The 21,485-nt window shown below is 35.8% G+C and overlaps 2 protein-coding genes across 2 annotated transcripts; one reads left to right on the plus strand and one right to left on the minus strand.

The window, feature by feature from the left end:
- Nucleotides 1–694: 694 nt before the first annotated feature.
- Nucleotides 695–11,257, minus strand: LOC114309721 (putative E3 ubiquitin-protein ligase XBAT35). Its single transcript, XM_028255507.2, has 9 exons — nucleotides 10,805–11,257; nucleotides 9,483–9,597; nucleotides 9,197–9,277; nucleotides 8,937–9,025; nucleotides 8,735–8,826; nucleotides 7,579–7,660; nucleotides 3,486–3,588; nucleotides 2,521–2,606; nucleotides 695–1,726 (listed from the first exon to the last, which is right to left on the minus strand). The coding sequence occupies exons 1-9, from the start codon at nucleotides 10,904–10,906 to the stop codon at nucleotides 1,013–1,015; spliced, it is 1,464 nt and encodes a 487-aa protein (XP_028111308.2). The 5' UTR covers nucleotides 10,907–11,257; the 3' UTR covers nucleotides 695–1,012.
- A 2,164-nt stretch (nucleotides 11,258–13,421) lies between these two features.
- On the plus strand, nucleotides 13,422–14,504 carry LOC114309690 (pectinesterase 4-like). The gene has a single exon (XM_028255469.2). It carries the CDS (start codon nucleotides 13,422–13,424, stop codon nucleotides 14,502–14,504), a length of 1,083 nt encoding a protein of 360 aa, XP_028111270.2.
- Nucleotides 14,505–21,485: the final 6,981 nt, after the last annotated feature.

A 21,485-nucleotide genomic window follows, 5' to 3' on the forward strand; every position in this document is an offset into this window, starting at 1 on the left:
CTTATATATCCTTTTTATTTTTATTTTTTTTGTCTATTATAATTTACGAAAAGGCTTATATTGATGTTTTTATATGTGACATGTACGGAAGCAAGTCCATGTGCAGGTTTATGTCCTCTGGTGACGAAAATGGAAGTGGGGGGTGGTTGGGGGGTCATTGAGGTTGCAATGGTGGTTGGTGGAACTGTCAATTTCCATGCAATTAATGGACCAAGTGATTGCCTATTTTCCATTCCATCATTTTTTTTTTGATAACAGAGTCCCTGGGCCAACTAATGATATCCCCCGGCTCACTTGTGGAGACACTATTTAAAATTAGAACAAATGCCCCGTATGGACGGATTTGAATGAGCTTATTGAAACTGGTGAGTAAAGAACATGAGGCTTAGTAGAGTACACCTCCATGCCCCAAGTTGTGTCCACTAGATCAACCCTTGGAGGTTTCCATTCCATCCTTATATGCATAATAATACCAAAAGGGTTCTATCTCCATGCCAAGCCTGCTCTTAAATTAGTTCAAAAAACACATTTTGTTACGCTTGTCACATTATCCTTCTAAGCTACTTAAGCATGATTAATAGTTTTGGGAGGTTTTTCTGTTCATAACCAATTGATTTTAAGTTTGATATTTGAATATGGCATCGCTAGTTTTGAATTTAATACTTTAACAGCTTCTGTGACTATTGAAGCTTCCTTTGCACAGCCATGAAATCTCCAATGCTCCTTATCAGTGCCACTTGTAAATTTTGTAATCATCACAAACTCAAATATTTTTTAATCTTTGTGCAAGCGTTTCAATCATAAAGTTATTTTGTACAAGATCATATAACTTAAGCCGTTAAATGATTTGGTTTTTGATGTACGTAGTCTTTACAATAAACCCAATACAGTAATAAACAGAGTACGTACAACATGTATAGTGCAAAACCCATGAATCAAAAATAGAGATTCAAAAAATAATCACCCCTTCATCACCCTCCAAACCCTGAGCATGATATCCAGCTTTGTTCCTTTAAACAGCATAGAGCCTTATGACCTGATTTATCTTGGCTCGGCAAACAGGGCAATCCCCTTTCTTCATTTTTATCTCATTCAAACATGACATGCAACCTGCCATGTGACCACACGGAATGCATGCTCCCTCCACCGGAGCTTCCCAACATATCACGCAAGAGGCAGAACCATCTCCATCTTTAGCTTCGTTTGTTCTAGAAGCTTCTTCGTCTTCCACATTAGGAATAGACAAGTCCACGGGGCTGAAATCAATAGAGGGATAGTGAATTGGGCCTTCGCTTAAAACATCCAAAGGACTCGGAGGAGCTGAAGGAATTGTATTGGTTGTTTGGACAGGAGGAGGAATATCATGTGACGTATGAGTAGTTTGAAACGGATTGTTAGTAGGCTTGGATTTGGGCCCACCCCATCCATTGTACTCTTCTTTAGTTGGCTCATCCTTCCATCCACTGCTGCTTGCTTCTGACGGTGGGGACCGACCGTATGAGCCCCATCCATTTTGCCTCGTGTCATTTGTAGTATTGTCCCAACCATTTATGTTGTTAGCTTGGAAGCTGGGGTGGTCGTTGGGGCAAAGCGGTAGTCCATCCTCCATAGCAGACTGAATTGAAGCACTTATTGCCATTGCTAACTCTGCTGCTTCTGCATCAACTTGACTTGCAATTGTTGGAGCTGAAGTTTGGGTATCATGTGGTACTGGGGGAGGCATAACCTGCAATACCGAAGCGTTAATCAATGGTGCACCCAAAAAAAAAAAAAAAAAAGAAAAAAAAAGAAAGGAAATGCAATGAGAAAAATGAAAAAAAAAAGAATTTCTTTTAGTTAAAAAATTACCAACGACGTAGAACAAAACAAAAGTTTGTCTTCAAAAGCTTACACATTCGAACTCAATTGTTGCATTCACATTCCACAATTTCATAAATTAGTTGGCACTAATGACATAATACCAAAAAGTTCAAGGGAAAAAATTGTTTGAAGTGAGAAAAAATTATAATTTCAGGAGATATCAGAATGAGGCATTAATGGTCTTGCATAATAAGCATTTTCCATCATTTCCTTTGAGCAGACAGGATTCCTATTTTTGTCTCACATTGTGACCACTTTAAATATAGAGACCCCAATATATATGTGAATCAGAAGCTTCTTTTCAGTTCAAGTCATGTAGAACAATGCCATTAAACAAGAAAAGAAACTTGGGAAAAGTTCCTAAATCATTTAACAGTAACTGCAGCTTTGCCATGGCATTTCCGATTTGCATATCATAGAATAAGGAAAACAGTTGAAAAAGAAAAAGTTTCAGCACAATTTTACCCCATTGCTTAAAACTTTTTGTTTGTGACAAGAGCCAGAAAAAAAAAAAATATCTACCAAGTGTGATGCTTTCCACACCCCACATGATAACTACCAAAGGATAAAAATACGAAATCCTCTACTGGACATGATATGTAAAATGTACACAGCATAGAACAAAATTCAGACCTGCACAAACTTTATTTGAAATTGTACCTGTGGAATTCCTCTGCATGCATTGTATAATGATTGAATTTGATGTTTTTCTGCTTCACTGGCAGATGCAAACTTGTATCGAGTTTCTGGTATGGAAGAACATGATCATTAGGATATAAATGAAGCTCAGCAAGGACAGCCAGTCTTTAATATGGGAAAAGATTGCTTTCATTATTATGTATTATGTGGCCATGCACAACTAAGCATTGATAATATGTACTCTGTGGCCATGCACAACTAAGCATTTTTACACTTGAGCCAAGCACAATTCAGTTTCTTCGTTCCCCAACTAAAAAATTAAGACCAACTCTTCAACTAAATCAATATGTTGTATGAGAAAAAATAGACACTTTTCCCTGTTGATAATTGGCACTCCAGACACCTGTCTGCATGTCATTTCCATTTGAAACTCACTTGGACACCTTTTAAGAAGTCCACTTTCAATTATCTAGGAGAAAAAGTATGCCATGCCTTTTTTTTTTATCAAGAACTAGTGACGTAATTATGATTCCATCCCATGTCTGTTTTTTTATTTAGTGCAAAAAATACCGAGAGTACTGTTAAAACAGAATTGCTACACAAATTGAACACCAAAAAACATTTAACTTCTACCAAAATAACTTAATCCATTAACCAATGTGCTCAAAATCTCAAGATCCAAACCACATTCTTAAGATAAGTAGATGTGTAGGAATCCCACATCTTGGTGCCATGAAGTAGTGCAAAACCTCAAATCAAGGTGTGCTTGGCAAAACCAAAACAGGCAACATAAGTAAACCTATTAGTCCATCTCTGCTGTACTGTACATAAGTTAGAAGAAACTCTAACCATACATTTACAAATATATAACAGCACAAGGGATCTGAATTTTTTTCCCCCCTTTTCTAACTCAAACCCTTTTTAATTAATAAAGTGAGAAAAACATATGGAATTTCCAACTAATAATTTCAGTAAAAGGAAATTACGGGTGGACTTGTCAAAAATTATCAGCGTAGGATCTGATAGGTGGAATTTTGGTTCCTCAATATGAGCCTTCCACAAAGCAATAACTGTGCGAGGCTGGGCATCCTGTTCATTAGACAAAAGAACCACATCAAATAGCTACTAAAAGCGCATCAGTATAAATATGAATGCAGAATTTTGAAGGTGTAGAACACAACAGAATTTTAAAAGATAGACTACTAACTAAAGAATTAGTAAGCCAGCCCAGAACTGCCCTTGAGTAAGAAATAATTGTGGCTATTGTACTGATGGCTTCACTATCTATAATTCAACACTATCCAGAAAGGGCTATATGTAATAACCCTCACCACTGCTTACCGATAAACACTGATTACCGTTAAACTGAACTGATTATGACTGATAATTGGACTGGTTAAAATACTGAACTGACTGACTGAAAACTGGAACTGAATTGACTAAGTGTGTACGTTTGAATTGCATTCTATCTGTTGATTGTTTATTTGATCTGTTCGTGTTTTAGTGTTTAAACTGTTAATTGAAGGCCTTATCGGCGGCCGAACTGGGAATTGATTAATGTTTCGTGATCCTCATAATTAATGTGATTTTATGGTATATTTATCTGAAAACTGATTAGGTATGATTAAATTAGATTAAAATGAGTTAATTGCAAGTTTTGGACTTAATTACCATTAGACCACTTAGTGGCCACTACTTCACACATGTTAAGCCTTGTATACACTCCAATCAAAACATTTCATCAGCTCATTTCTTGTGCTTAACCGACCAAGAGAGGGAGAGGGAGAGGGAGAGAAATTGAGCTCTACCTTGTGAATTGCTTGGAACTTGGAGAATTGCTTGCTAATTGAAGTGTAGATTGCTAATTTGAACCTCTAGACTTGCATTCAAGGAACCTAGGTATGAATTTCATCTTTTGATTTTGTCTTTAAGTTGATTCGTGCATGGTTCATGTCTAATTGTAGAGCTAAGTCATGTTTTAGTTCATATCTGTTGATATAGAGCTCATTTCATGCTTGCATGTTTGAATTGGTGAGTTGTGAGTTGAATTCATGGTAAAATTGTCACATGCATGTTCATGTCTTGAGTGTAGGCCATGTTTTCATCTTGTTTGTGAATCAATTGGCTCACTAGAGCATGTTTTGAAGCTTTGAATTGATTTGAATTCATGCATGTTTGCATGTTCTTCATGTTCATGAAATTGGTTTGAAATTGGGTTTCAATTGAACACCCTTGGGCTTTGATTTCTCAAAATTGAGCTTTGAACTATGTCATTCTGTATGTTTACAAGTATTTTTTGGAAATTCAGCCTAAGAGGATCGGTTTTGATGCATTTAAACTTGATTTTTGGCTTGGAGGTGCAATCTGGAATTCCCAGATTTTGCACTTCCGCTCGAGCGGGGAAAGTGGCGCTCGAGCGTGGAATCCGAGCATCCAGTATTTCTCTGTACTGTTTTACAGTCCGCTCGAGCGGAGGATTGGGCGCTCGAGCGGAGTTATATGTCTCAAGCTCGAGCGGACATCGAGCGTCCGTCGAGCGGAGATTTCACCCATCCAGTACTTTTACAGTACGCTCGAGCGGAAAAGTTGACGCTCGAGCGTGTACCTTTGTTGCATGTCCGCTCGAGCGGGACTCTGTTTTCTGAAAATTCTGAAAATGCTTTTAAAAGTGCATCTTTGCATCCTTATCCCATTCTAGGCATTCCTAGGCCTAGTTTAAAACATCTTATTGAGGATATAGATGTAGAACACACCGAGGCGTTAGGGATTAAATTATTATCTTTTCCAACTGTGTAGCTTAGTGTGTGTTCAATCTGTTAACTGTGTAGGGTTGGCGACTGAGGAGACACGCTCTAGCATACTGTAGCCCAAACTCTGTGAGTAACGATTGTGTAAAGATATGTTCACAAATGATTATTTTCTGAACGACTGAATTGTACTGTTTCTGAATTGAATACTGTTAATTGAATGAATGTATGTCCTATATTCTGAACTGTATTGTGGCATCCTTAGCACCTACTGTTTACTGTTACTGTTACTGTTACAGAGATCTCTGTCGGTTCCCTCGTTGGAACCACTACTGTTACTGACTGATGGCCATCATTTACTGCTCGGTCTTTTAAGACCTACTGTTTACTGTACTGTTATGCTAATGGGTGTACCACATATGACTGTACTGACTGAACAACTGAAATACTGTTTAAATAAACTGTTTTCATACTGTAAGGACATTCATTCTTAACCTCTTTACGCATTATGTTATTCACTGGGCTTTAGCTCACTGCTCATATATATATGTAGGTGTTCAGGCACCGGACCGCGGCTAGGAGCGTCAGGGTTGCTCCAGTTTTGTCAAGCTAGCCTTTGTGCCTCACTGCGAGGTTCCAAGCCTATTTTGCCAAGGCTTAGGGGTGTTTTAGATTCCCCCTTCTGCACCGTCTTACTGTTCTGTATAGACTGAATGTTTACCGTACTATTATGCAGGGATTAAGTCCCTAGTCTGAATGATTGTAAATATTGTGCATACTGTTCTGTACCGTTTATGTATGAATGCATGAAAATCTTTTTGGCATACAGACTGTCACAGCTCAATGGACATTATTTATTTACTGTATTGGCTTCCGCCAGGCCTTGTACTCTGTTTTACTGTGTTACTGTTCTGCAGGCCTTCGGTAATCTCGGATTACTGGCCGGTTACGGTGCTAAACCCATAGGGCCGGGTTTGGGTCGTGACACTATATTAACATATTTTCAGCATGTGCAAAGTAACTTATATACCATAATTTATGGTAGCCACAGAATCAATGTGCAGCTCCAGAGAACATTCTGGGGATGCACAAATTTATTGCTGTTGCAAGGGTAGCACCATAACAACAACTGACTAGACCCATTCATGAGGTGCTTTATTATTCTGCCAAAGAAGCAGGCAAATAGTGATGATCAATCTAGTATTGTAAAAACTGCAATGTACAACCTAAACAATGGCAACCTCACAATTAGAACAAAAGATCATCTCCCATTTTACTTTTTGCACTTTTGAACTAAAATTTCAGATGCAGGCGGTTTCATACCATTCAAATGGTATGGTAGAGAAGATCATGAATCTGACACATTCAACATATGAACTCACATAAATTCCATCACTTAAAGATTTACATTTTCAAACACTGGCTTTCCATTTTGTGTTCGCTTTGATTTTTTTTTCCATTCAAATTGTAGTCCATGCTACCTCATATAATTTTAGAAGCCATCTTAATTATCAGGGTCCAGCATTGAGGAATGACCTTTTTCTAGTAAAGAAAAAAATAAAAAAGATAACCTGCATTAAACAAATGACCAAATGTATATGAATTCAATAGTCGGCAGCTAGAAGTACAAATCACCATAAAAGCATTATATGAATAGGGGAAATGCCCAAGGTAGAACATAGTTCCCTATACAAACATCTAATTTATGATGTTGCAGAAATAAAGATAAATATGATTTGAAGATTGCTTATTCTTTCAAAGGACACCAATGTCAATGAATTAAAAATGTGCCACAAATCTCATCTAGCAGCATGGATCAACCCCTAGAGCAAAGATTTAGAAACGAAAAAAGGTATCGAGTGGGGGAATATGATCTATGAATGAAAATGAAACAATACAACCTTTCTCTACCAACCATCTGGTGGGGGAGCTGATTAATGAAGTAATAATAACAAATAATAAAGAGGATATAAGTAAGAATTGAGAAGTTTCTGACTAAAACTCTCCTAAAAAATATGAAAAACTGAAAGCCAAAATACATTGTAACAACAAAGAATTCCTTTCTCATATGCTTGCAAACACAGAACATGTAACACCAAGCAAGTCAATAGAATAATATCTGCAAACAGCTGGAACTGTGGAATGTATTACACCTAAAGAGTAGACACACAACACCAATCCTAAAACCAGAGTCCCAAAATATCTTTTGCAAGTATCTATGGAACAATGATCTTTGACTTTAACAGACACAATAGTACAAAATAAAATATTATCAAAAAGAGAAATCCAGAATGTAATCCCGATGAAATCTGACAATGAGAAACCTCTATACCTGCAAAGTAGAATAAATGACTAGCTCCAATTTCATAGGCTTCGAAGGATTATGGGACCCACAAGGTACAATGACAACCCAACTGCGATAAAGTAATAATCAGCATGTGCACTTATTGCTTTGCAGGAAAGAACACTTTAAATGGCCTTTGAAATAAACAGTAGAGCAGAGTCTATATTTCTCAGTCTTCTGGCTTTAATAATAGTTCACTATGAAGCACGGATACTTCAAATAGGGTGACGTATCTGTATCGTATCTGTGTCAGATACCGATACTCCTTTGATACTCGCGGATACGTATTGGATACTTCTTAATTATTTTTTTATTGATTTTGGAGTATCGGATACTTAATTTTGAAGTATCAGATACTCCAAGTCATGTTTACTTGTTTTATGACATTAGAATTGTAACATTTCATGCAAAGTAATATAATATAATATAATACAATTGCAAGTATAAATATAAGAATATTTTTCTAGTACTTTGTTACGTTCTTCGATAAGAACATAGTGAGTTAAATAATCGAATTTATTAAATTGATGTATCCTAATTATTTCATGCATGTCCCCTATAACTACATAAAAAGTAAGAATTAACAAGAAAATATAACAATGGTAAAATTAAATATCAATAAATAAATAAACAAGTAAACTTGAATACAATATTTTCCACTAGTGTCAAAGGAAAAAGCATAGGGACAAGTTGTGAATTGTTCTATTATTGTAATATAAATATATTAAACTTGATATTGAAATGAAATATTTGCAAGACCTATTAAAAATTTTAAAAGTAAACAAGCTACTAGCTTAAATTAATACAAAATTCTTAAAGGTTAGTATTTTGCATTATAAAATTACATTGTGATTTCTCAACGTTTTTTAGCTTATGTGTAACTCACTATTAATAATTTTAAAAAATATATTTTTCACAAACGTATCCTAACCGTACCAGTATCCTATTTTTTTAGATTTTGTCGTATCGCCGTATCCGTATCGTGTCGTATCCGTATCTCGTATCCGTATCTATGCTTCCTAGCATAATGTAAAAGGCGGCATATGGAAACATAATATTATATGTTTTAAATAAAAAAAAAAACAAAGTTCAGACATGAAAAATTAAAGGCATGGTGAAAATAGAAACTGAAGAGTACACTGACATCTTCCTTGATAACAACTGTGGAGCTAATGCTTCAAGAAAGCCTGGACCATAAAACTCCCTTAGCCAGCCAGAGAAAAAGCAAAAGTGACTCTGAAAAGCAACAAACACAAATATTAGAAGTCAACCACATAACAGCCTTTGAATGCACATGAAGGATCTCCAACGACATAACTTTTGACATTTGTGCAGCGCAAGAATACCTCAATAGCACGAACTACATTGGTGAACCCTCTTAATCTAGCAATATTAAGTGGAGTTTGACAATCATCATTCCTCACTAAAGGATTTGCTGAAGCATCAAATGAAGAATAATGATTAAATAAAGCATAAGTAAATCCAATAGACTTGGCACATAGAGTTAAATATTAAACACAATGGATCCGGTCCTTCACCAAAACTTAAGGTTGAAGCACCATAATAGCCACATGTTTCTTTCCAATATTGAATCAATGAAACATACCTCCATGGGACAAAAGCAACATAACCATCTTATCCAAGCCTCTTTTTGCTGCATGATGTAAAGGAGTACCAGCATGACGCCCTGAAGAAAAAATTTGTTAGTATAATTTAGAACAACAATGGATCAAACTCACACAATTCCTATTTGATTAACCACCATCACGAAGAAAACTTATTACCAACAGATTAAAGAAATAAGCAAGGAAATAAGCATTGAACAATTTTTCATGTTCTATGCATATAGTAATTGCCAAACCTACAGATTGGAACAAGAACATTTTACATACCTGGACGGTAAGCATTGACATTTGCACCTAGTTCGATCAAAAGCTTGGCCAGAATGTATTGTTCAGGATTCATGCAAGCCACAATGAGTGGGGTCTTTCCTTCTTTGTCAATCCACTGCATTAACATGAACTCCACATCATTAATTTCAAGTGGGTTCTTTCCTTCTCTGTATACTTTCACAACCACAATATTAATGACTATGTTATAGTTCACGGATAAATGCATACAAAGACCTAACTCAATGGGTTCTACCCAATTAACTGCTATTAACTGATTTCGTGTGTAGATGATTTCATAATGTGGCTAAGGTGTCAACGTTAAGTATATAGGTTTGAGTGTCCAAGTAATGAAGATTAAAAATTTCCAGATACAACGGAATGTGTACTATGATTGGTTTCAAAATGTGACCATTGGTTCCATGGTTAAGACTTGGCTTAATAACCTTGAGGTTATGAGTTCAAGTCTTGGGGCTACCACTTTGTGCATTATGCCAAAGGTTAGATATATACTCAATCTTTTCCCTCCCAAACATACATTAATGCATATTAATTGGGCGGCATGATGATGTCGCATTAGTTAAGGACAATTTTTTTAGTGCTTAGAATGATCTTGGTTAGCCAGCATTTCAATCCTCTACATGTTGGGTACTCACTCAATGACTTGAAAAATAGGATTGAATTAGACAATCAAAAGAGTTCTCTAAGGCCCTGTTTGCTTAGTAGGATTAATAGTGAGGGAATTAAGAATCCATGGGATTAGTTTAGGATTTGTTATCCTGCTAAATTAGTGGAGTACATAATCCCCTTTTGTCCATGTTCGTTTTGCAATGAAGCTCATATAGCATGCCGCTGGAGTTGCTTGAGATCAATGGTTTCCATATTTTTGTTTTCCAATGTTATATAAATCATAATGAGCATTAGGTCCATTTGGTTGCTGAAAAGTCTGTATTAATTTGGATTGATACATACTAAGGGCCTACAAAATAAACTGTTCGGATCGATTATGGAAACAAGACTTGTGGTGTCCTATCATGTTCTCCCAAGTTCAAATTTAAACTCTAAACTTGAAGTCCAATCATTTATGTTTTCCAATATAACGTCCCTCGTATTCTTCAATAATTACCACATCAATAAACGCTTCATCAAACTGGCTTAAAAAGAAAAAAAAAAAAAAATCATCGTTTCATCAAAATCATACCTCAAACCATTAAAAGATGGATATAATTGTGGAATTGAAAACGCATTGTAGCGTTTGCAGCCAGAGCATATATATAGAGACAGACAGGGATGATAGATGTAAGGAAGGAATATAGTAGTAGTACCTCGAGGCCTGCACCTTGACTGCGGAGAGCTTTGATAGCTTCAATGTTTCCATCAATGGTGTTCTCATACAGTAACTCGTCTTTGGATTGCTGTTGCCCCATTCTATTCAATTGTATTCTCTACTTCTCCCTCCTTCATCTTTAAATTTACGTTTTATATATGCCCTAAGACTGTTTGATGACCGAGAGAGAGAGAGAGAAGGAGAAATTCCTTAGCAGAGAAGGATCCGCGGGAGGAAACTTCCGAGATTCTTTCAATGTTCTGGACTGATTCATATATATATATATAGAGAGAGAGAGAGAGAGAGAGAGAGAGAGAGAGAGTTGGATTTTTGTCTATGCTTAGTTGACTTTTTTTAGAGGTTATTGTTGGGGTAACTACGACTCAGGTTTTGTACGATCAAAAATAATTAACAAATGGTGGTGGATTCCTTCCTGCCAGTGGATGGACGTGCTGTTCGGTCCATAGGTTATACCAATGTTTTAAAAGCGTAATGTTGCATTTTTTTAATTTTATAGTTTTAATTGAGTCCTTTAATTTTAGAGTTTTAATTAAATTTTAATGGTGTTATAGAAAATAAAAAAAATTAAATTAAATAAAATTAAGACCAAAATATCATATTATTATAGGATCCCTTTCCATTAGAACTCATTTATTAAAACTTTCAATCATTTTTGATTTTAGAAATTGAACCGATGGAATTGAATATTAGAATCACGTTATAAATATATTAAAATTATATTTAAATAAAAATATAATTAAAAATATTAAATTATTTTCAATATTTTTCTTAATTTTTTTTATTAAAAATATAATAATTTATTTTGAAATATTATTAATTTTAATTTTGGGAGAAAAAAAATTAAATATTCACTATTTTCTTCGTATGATTTTAGTTCAAATAATTTTGAAAGAATAGTAAAATTTTTGAAAAGATATCAAAATTTTAAATCTCCCTCCAATAAATTTGATTGAATCCTGCATGGATTTCTTGAGATTTTTGGAAGAATTTTTTTCTTATAAATAGTTAAGACTTTCATAATAATTTCAAACTGATTCCTCACTAGGGATGTAAGCAAAATTGAAAAAACTGATTAAACCAATTGAATTAGACCAAATCGACTATATTTGGTCTATTTTTTTAACAATAATCGATTTGTTTAATTTTAATTTTGATTTTTTTTTATTTTCAAATATCAGTATCGATTCAAACACTTTTTGCACCGAACTAAACCGAAACCGATTATTTCAACAGCTAGTATATTTATAATCTATATAATCTAATAATATAATGATATTAATAAGTATAATAAACTATTAACCTTAATAAGTTTGTAAACTCTTATTATATATAATCTTAATTCAAACTCATTATTCTTGAAACTTTAGTATATTCTTTAATTTTTTTTTTTGTTAATCTAAGAATTGAAAAATATTTATTAAATGGATGGATTGGATATGTTTGAAATGGTAAACAAATAACTAATTTAATATTTTTATATAGATTAATGATTATATTTAAAAATGACTCGAGTTTGAATGGTTCTAGACCGATTAAATCGCACCAAACCAAACCATTTCAAATAATCCAGTTCGGTGCAGTTTGATGAGAGAAGTGATTTGTATCGGTTTTCAAAATAATAAAATCGATATTATCGTCTACACACATAATAAAAATTAATTTGGTTAAAAAATAATAATAAATGTCTATTTTTTTTTTAATTTTACATAATTTTATCTTTGGTGTATAAAAATAATTTTTTAAAAATTCAAAAATATTTTTTGATATTTATTTTTGTCAAATTAGTTTATATTTGATCAAATTGACGACTTTGTCCTTGAAATTAAACAATGATATTTTCAATTGTCCTTATTTGAAACAAGATTAAAAATTTAAAATCAATATGTCATAATTAAAAAGTCAAGTATCAAAATAATACAAGCCATAAGCTATAGAGACGGTTAGTGTAATTCACTCAACATTTAGGCTAAGTTTGGCATCTCTTAAAAAAATCAAAAAATCAAAAAGTCAAAAAGTCACTAATATATTTAAGTCACATCAACTTATTTAAGTCACATTATCTCTCTATTATATCACTTTAAACCTAACCTATATTTCATTAAAAAATAAAAAAAAATACATTTATTTAGAACATTTAAAATAATCCCTAAAGTAAGTTGTCGTCAATTTGTTTAAGCCACAAAAGTACACCATATAAATGGAAGTCTGGTCAAATCTTACAAACAAATCTAATAACAACATATATCACATTCCTTATTCTTATTCTATATGTAGAGGTACAGATGGAGGAGGTTTGTCATCCAAAAACTATATCGGTAATGCTGGGACCCCCCGGATGGGGGTGACTCCAGCACCCCACCTCCACGTACCGCCAATAGAAGAAAAAAAAAAAAAATTTATGGACTAATCAAAAATCAGTGGGGGTGATAGGGGTTAACCTCACTGGGGTCTTATGCATTTTCCAAACTATATTTAGGTCATATCCAAGCCTTAGATAATCTATGTAATTCATCTCATATTCGCAAAACTCTTTGCCTCTATTAGATTTTATTTAGTTATTTATCCATAGTTGATAGTAAAAGAAAGAAAACAACATGGTAGGCAAAGTAGTTGCCTCATTAGCATCTATCATGCTTGTAGTTGGCATCGTCATTGGTGTTGCTGTAGTGAATCGCAATGGAAGCTCCAATAATGGCGATAATGCGTCTGTCTCCATCAAGGCTGTCACTAGCATTTGCGCACCTACTGATTTCAAGGGCGCTTGCATGAATAGCCTCAACAATGTCGCCAAGAATGAAAGCGCTACCTTAAAGGACTACATCGTGGCCGCTATTCAGGCCACCATTGAAAAAGCTGTGAAATCATTGAAAGTTGTAGAGTCTGTCAAAGTAGATGCTTCCAAGGACCCTCGACAACACATGGCAGTTGAGGATTGTAAAGAAATATTGAAATATGCCAATGACAACCTTCAAGACTCATTCTCAATGGTAAGTCATAGCGATTTATACACTATCAAAGATCGTATGTTTGAAATTTTGAACTGGTTCACTACTGTGGTCTTGTACCAACAAATCTGCCTTGACGAACTTGAAATGCCCGAATATAAGACTCCAATAGAAAATGGTTTAGGCAACACAACTCAGCTCATTAGCAATGCCATCAATATCGTTGCCAGTATTTGCGACATTCTTCAAGCCTTCAACATCCAAATTGAGGATATCAATAAGGCCTATTCTAGCTTCAACTCTGGCTCTAGCTCTGGCACGCGTCGACTTCTTGAAGTAACTAAGGTTGGGCACGATAGGTATCCCACTTGGTTTCATGATGGGGATCGCAAGCTTCTCAATTTACACAATGGAGACAGGGGAAAGGAAACAACACCTAATGCGGTTGTTGCTAAAGACGGGAGCGGGCAGTACAAGACAATTTCTAGTGTTGTTGCAGCAATCCCAAAAAAGCGCCAAGGTAGATGGATCATCAATGTCAAGGTCGGGGTCTATAAAGAGGTTGTCATTATACCAAAATATCAAATGGACATATTTATGTATGGAGATGGGCTGAAGAGGACTATTGTTATTGCATCCAAAAATTATGCCAATAACATCACAACTAAGGGCACAACCACCTTCAATAAGTTCATCCATCCATATTATTATATGTATACACAGACACACTAATCTTAGTTTCATAAGTTTCATCACTAGTGTTAGTTATTGTAGGGGGTTTTAAGGTTAGGAAGATGATTGAGAGATAAAACTATGTTAATGGTCCAACAATGGTGAAAGTGGCTGGAGAATGAGTAACAACAACTATCTGGGAGTTGGAGAGTGTGTAGCTAGGTGAGAGTGAAACAAGTGGCTCAAGAAGAAATGTATGGCAGTACCAAAATGAGCAGCATCTCCCCAAATCCCCAAAATTCCTCTATTGAACATTGGAAAATGGGTCATATTTATAGGTTTTTCCTTGGTGCCAAGAGGATACCAAGTGGCCAAATAGAGAGAAGACATGTGTCCCAGAGGATCACATGGAATATTTTGCCTTGAGCCACCAGGCTGAAAGTGCCACGTGCCCCTCTGCATGTACTATGTATTATCTGTTTGCCTCCGCAACTACCTTTTTGAGTCTCAACAAGTGTAGTTGCGATGGGGAGTGTTTGGCGTTGCAACTCCCTTTTGAGCCTTAGCAAGTGCAGTTGCAACGGGAGTGTTTGCCTTTACACTTGCCTTCTCAACCAAAACCTCAACAAGTGCACTTGCAGTGGTAAACCTTACTGTTGCACTTGTCTTCTCAGTTCTACTTGGCCAGTACATACATTTTCAGGACTCTATTAGTCTGCTATTGACTATGTTCATGCTCACCTCAGCGAAGCCTCCACCATTAGCCACCTAACCACAAACTCTACAGCTTTTCACGATGAATGCCACAACCAAGCCTGCTATCAGCCATGCCGTGCCTTAATACCAAGCCCAAGGGGGCTTCCTTAGTCCTGCCTACGTGACTAAGGCAGGTCCATGACCTGGTTAATGGAAAGGGAGTCCCTTATGCTCGAGTTACTCTGCTCCCATTTTCGCAGGATCGTCGTGGTAAACTGGTATCTCTGGGCCTGCTAGCAGCTCCAACCAGTAAGTCTTAGGGCCTGCTATCAACGCCAAGTTAAATGAATCTTTAGGGCTTGCTATCAACCCTAGGCTAGTAATGTCTTGGGGCCTGCTATCAATGCCAAGCATTAGCTTCTACTTGCAGAGGGGAAGCTTTTCCCGAAGGCTGCTATTACCTTGGTGGAATGTTCCCTCCGCAAGTTGGTTGTGGCGGCTATAATTGTTGTGGCAGTCATTTCCTGTAGCAAGTTCAAATGACAAGACCAACAATATTAAAGATGGCGGCGCCGACAAAATGCCTCTGCGACTTGGGTGTCGCAAGTACTGTCTCTGCAACTTAGTTGCTTCAGTTTTCTCCTTTCCTCAGCAACTCCAGATGGTTGTGGTACTAACATTACTTGGAATGGCGGTGGCATCAACGTTACTTGAAATGGCGACACTGGGACAAAGTGCCTCTGCAATTTGGCCGTCGCAAGTCTTGCCTCTGCGACTTAGTTGTGTTGGCTTTTTCTTTCCGCTAGCAACTTCGGATGGCTGTGGAACCGAAGACATTAGGAATGGCGGCGCTGAGGCAAAGTGTCTCAACAACTTTCCCGCTGCATGTGTTACCTCTGTAACTTGACTTAGGCATTTTCCTTCATGGAGTCCATTTGGACCCTTGGCAGGTCAGACCTGCTTCGGCCCACCGTTGGCCCATTTCCCTTAGGCTTTAGCCCATGCTCCTTCAGTCATTCCTGGTCGCCTTAAAGGGGCGACCCCAACGCTTAGGTCCACACTTAATTTGGGGTTTAATTAGTTATCAATGTAGTATTGACTTGTGAGATAATAAATAATGAATTGTGTTAATGTGTGTCCTTAATATTAGGGAGTTTAAGAAGATGGTATATTTTGTTTGAAAGTGCATGCAATAAAAAATGTAGAACATGTACTCCAATGACACACGTTAACAATACACATAAATAATCATGGTGAGAAAATATGGCCATAATAGCATTGATTTAGATTGGAAAATTTTTACGATTTTATAAAACCATGTGCCATGGCTCATATCTGTAGTTGGGGCAAAGGCACCTTCTCCCACCCTTTCCCCTTCTTCAAACTCTGAATTGTATTTTTCATAAAATAATCTCTTATCAAGGATAGAACAAGATCCGTTTTGTATCATTTCTAATAGGTTCCTTCATCCAGGCTGATGAGCTGATAGGGCAATTTTTAAATTATTATTACAAGTCATATCTATAAAGCGAAAGCACTAAAATAGAATACTTAATTCTGTGAATCATAGAACAAACAAACTATATAAGGCCATGGCCTAATGAAATAAGAACTCAAGCATTAATTGTTGTTGAAAATTTTATTCTTGGTTTGATTGAGCAATAAAACAACTAATGTTGATGTATGTATTAATTTGCCATGTCTACAGCGGCTAGTGGAAACAGGTTCATCGTTGAGGGAATGGGATTTCATAACACTGCTGGTCCCAAGGGGCATCAGGCTGTGGCATACCTAAGCAGTTCTGATATGTCAGCGCACTTCAACTGTAGGTTTGAAGGGTACCAAGACACGCTATACTACATTAGCAATCATCAATTCTACCGCAACTGTGTCATTATTGGCACTGTAGACTTCATATTTGGTGTAGGCACTGCCTTGATCCAAGATAGTGTCATAGTATTGAGGATGCCAGATCCTAATCAACAGAATATAATAACTGCAGACGGCAATTTTGAAAGGAATGCCATTGCCGGGTTGGTTCTCCAAAAATGCAAGATTGTCCCGGAACGACAACTCTTCCCCAATAGGTTCAAGGTACGTTCCTTTCTCGGTTGCCCTTGGAAACGTTGCAACAACAGCTATCATGGAAAGTGAGATTGGTGATTTGATTCAACCAGAAGGCTGGATGATTTGGGAAGGGAAAAATAACCACAAAACTGCTATTGGTGCCAACACCAACAAAAGGGTCAAATGGAATAAATTTCGTGTCATCACTGAGAGAAACGAAGCTCTTCGATACACTGCTTCCATTCACCTCGAAGCTGGTAAAGACCCATTAAAGTGGGTGCATAGTACTGGTGTACCTGTCGATCTTAGGCTTACAAAGTAACAACGACGATGAAGAGAAAAAAGAAAAAGATTATGATAATGAAGAATTAATTAACACAATTCCTTGTTAATTAATATTACTTTTCTTTATATTTTATTTAAAAAAAGAAACGTAAATGAAGAGAGAGCCTAAGAGAAGCATCAACATTGATTTTAAAATGTAACATTGCCCCACTTTTTAAAAGGGGAAATTACAGAAATTACAATTCAACATAGTTTTTAGAAAATAATTTCAAATAAATGGTAAATATTATGAATATTTAAAAGAATTTACCATAATTTATCTTAATTAATTTTACTTTTCTTTTTATTTTATTAAAAAAAGAAACATATATGGGGAGAGGGAGCCTAAGAGAAAAAGCATCAACATTGATTTTAAAATGTAGCATTGCCCCACTTTTTAAAATATTTGTAATTGTGCGGTCACTAGCTTGCTCTTGGGCGGGTTTTTTGGCCCGTTTGATAGAGCTGTGAGAAATTAATTATACCTTATAACTTAACAGTTTATAATTTATAACTGTAAACATAAGCTGATTTTTGACTTATAAATTAAGCTTCTCCTTCCCTACTTAAAGAATAAGTTGATTTTTGACTTACAAAAAGCTATAATCTGTATTGTTAAGTTGAACCCAACCCATCAAAATAGCTTAAATTAAGCTAAAAGCTGAAATAAGCCCCACCAAACAGGATGTTTATGTCCACACCTTCCCTAACTGATTTAATAAGCCAACCTATTAAATAATTTCTCTATTTCAGGACTATATAATAAAAAGTTACAACAAATAAATCATTATTATTTGTCGATATGACATAAAATCGGTTACAATTGATCTTCCTGTGAAGTAAAAAGTTTAAAACATAATAATAATTTACAGAAATTTCAAATAAAAAGGTTTTTCTGTTTCCCTCCTAAGAAAAAAAAAAAGGTTATGCAACATAAAATTTAAAAGGTGAATTAAGCTTTTTTAAAGTTTAGAGAAAATATAATAAATTTTATAATTTTGATATAATGACAATAGATTCATTACATTCTATTAATTCATATAACAGTTATCCTCAAATTCATTATTCATATGGATGAAACAATATCATCTCTTTTACAGTAAAATGTTTACTTTCTTTATTTATTCTAGTCTTTGTACTACTATTTGCATTAGCTTTAGTCCTTTTAACCTTACTAAAAAGATATGGATAAATTACAAACACACCCCTTAAGATTTACTTAAATTACAAATTAACCCTTATAGTTCTAAAAATTACATTATACCCTCCAAAATTTTTAATTTCATAACAAATAGATCCTTTTATTAATAAATTGTCAAGTTAATTAACATTTTTTAATAATATTAAAATTTTATTTCAATTAATAATTCAGATAACTTTATTAGGTGTCGTTTGGTAACACTTACATTTTTAGTTTTTTTGTTTATATTTACAAAAATTTTAAAAATTTAAATAAAAACTTATTTGGTAAATTTTTGATTTATAAATCAGTGGTCTCAGTTTATAAATTTGGCCAAAAAATGTAAACTCAAAAAATGTGTTTCCCTTTTGAGTTTTGAGTTTTGAGTTTTTTTTTTTTACCACCCAACATTAGCCACCATCCGCCACCATTTTCTACCACCGTCTTCCGCCACCACCCCCCACCACCACTCACCACCCACTTGCCGCCACCACCACCCACAACCCGCCACCACTACCCACTTGCCACCCACTCGCCACCACCACCACCACTCACCTGCTATCCACCATTACCATTCACCGCCCGCCACCTACACGCCACCACCACGCACCAGCCACCTACAACCACCATCCACCACCCGCCACCACCAGCCACCCACCACCACCAGCCACCCGCCACCCACCACTACCACCACCACCACCACTACCATCACCCACCACCCACCTACTACCACCACCACCACCTACTCGTCACCACCCACCACCCACCACCGTCAACCACCCACCACCACCCGTCGCCATCCGCCATCCGCCATCCGCCACCCACCTGCCACTACCATCCACCACCCGCCACCACCACTACCCACTCGCTACCTCCCACCACTCGCCACCATCACCCATTCACCCACCACCACCACCCACCACCCATCACCACCCGCCATCCGCCACCCATCTGTCACCACTACCCACCACCCGTCACCACCACCCGCCACCGTCACCCACCCACCCGCCACCACCCACTACCCGCCACCCACCAACCACCCACCACCCACCACCCACCACCCACCGTCACCACTTCTCACCACCGTCTTCCGTCGCCACTTGCCACCACTTGCCATTTTTCACTCTTTTTATATTTTAAAATTTTTTTAAACATTTTGTCAATTACCAAACGCGTTTGTAGTTTATGTTTTTCTAAAAATAAACAAAAACCAATTTATAAATTTTTTGTAAATATAAACTGAAAACGTAAACGTTACCAAACAGACCCTTATTGTATAGGTGAACAATTAGAAATTTCACTTTTTTAATTAATTCAGTCAAATAAAAAATTATGACATGAAAGTATTTATAATTTTCCAAACCACAAAGAATAACTCGGATTTTAAACAAATTTCATGAGATATATTTGTAATTTACCCAAAAGATATCGGTGTACTTATCCTAAAATTGCTAAATTACACATTTTTTTTTCAAATCACCAAATATATATATATATATATATATGTATATATATCAATATAAATATTCCAAATTTAAAAGAAGGGTCATGCTGTGCAAGTTGTAACATTTGTGGTGTTGATTACCACAAATGTCATAAGTAGATCTCTTTCAATTATAATTAAAAAAAAAAAGAAGTCATAATCAAATACTACATAAGGTACGACCAAAGATTTTTTAGATCATAACTAAAATAATAATCAATATCACGATGAATCATAACTAACACTATAATAAATCATAACTAAATACCACAAACGTTGTAAGTGGAGCATATGGGTATCATAAAATTTCCCTTGAAAGAAACACAAGAAAAGTTGATCAGATAAATTAGAAGAGAGCAATCACAAGCTCTTGTTGATTCAACAAGGACGTCAATGTGAAAAAATGCCACCACCTTCAGTTTTGTCATTTATGAGGGCATCTCTGGAAAATTTAGATTTGTGTTGGGATCACCAACACCAACACCAACACCATAAATCTCTGAAACACTTCAGGGGTTTCATTTCATTAGATGCTTCAACTAATATATATATATACAACTCACAAAAGGCAACCCCCGTGACAGAGAAAGTCTAGCAAGTCATAAAACTGTCCAAAAAATTACTCATAATTGTAGATTAATGGTGTATATTCAAACTTCTTGTTATATGACCACACAACGAATGAATCTTGGTCATTGGTTGCAAATTCCCAGCAAGATCTAAAGGAGTTCATGTGTCCACAACATAAAGATTGTGTTTGTATTATGGATTTCGATAAAAAAATTTAAAGAGACAAGGCTAGAGAAATAGAAAACAAAAATAATAATAATCATAACAACTTGTATTTCATTTATATTTTACTTACATTTTCTTTTCCTTTTCCAAATAACTACCAAATTCATGATAAAAATATGGGGTATTTTTCATAAATCATATTTCTACCACTTACGTTCTAATTAGTTCAAATTAATTTCTAATTATCCAATTAGTCCTATAAGTCGTAAAAAGTTACAAAAACAACCCTGTAAGTAGAGGTGCGTATTTTGGGATTCAAAGCACTCGCATAATCTACACGGAAGGAAACGTTGCCTCCATGCTGTGAACATCAACAGTGTTATCAGGTAATACCAATGGGGAATGGAAAAAAAGGGGAGAAACATCTATGCTTGGGTTGCTGAAACCCAATTGAAGTAAAATACTATGCTTGGGTTGCTGAAACCCAATCAAAGTTCAATCTAGCAGAAAGGGGAAGCCTAGATCCCAATATAAACATCTGTGAAGTCAGTGGCCA

This window comes from Camellia sinensis, chromosome 12 (genome assembly GCF_055761805.1).
Source record: "Camellia sinensis isolate YWXY chromosome 12, ASM5576180v1, whole genome shotgun sequence".
Lineage (NCBI taxonomy): Eukaryota > Viridiplantae > Streptophyta > Magnoliopsida > Ericales > Theaceae > Camellia > Camellia sinensis.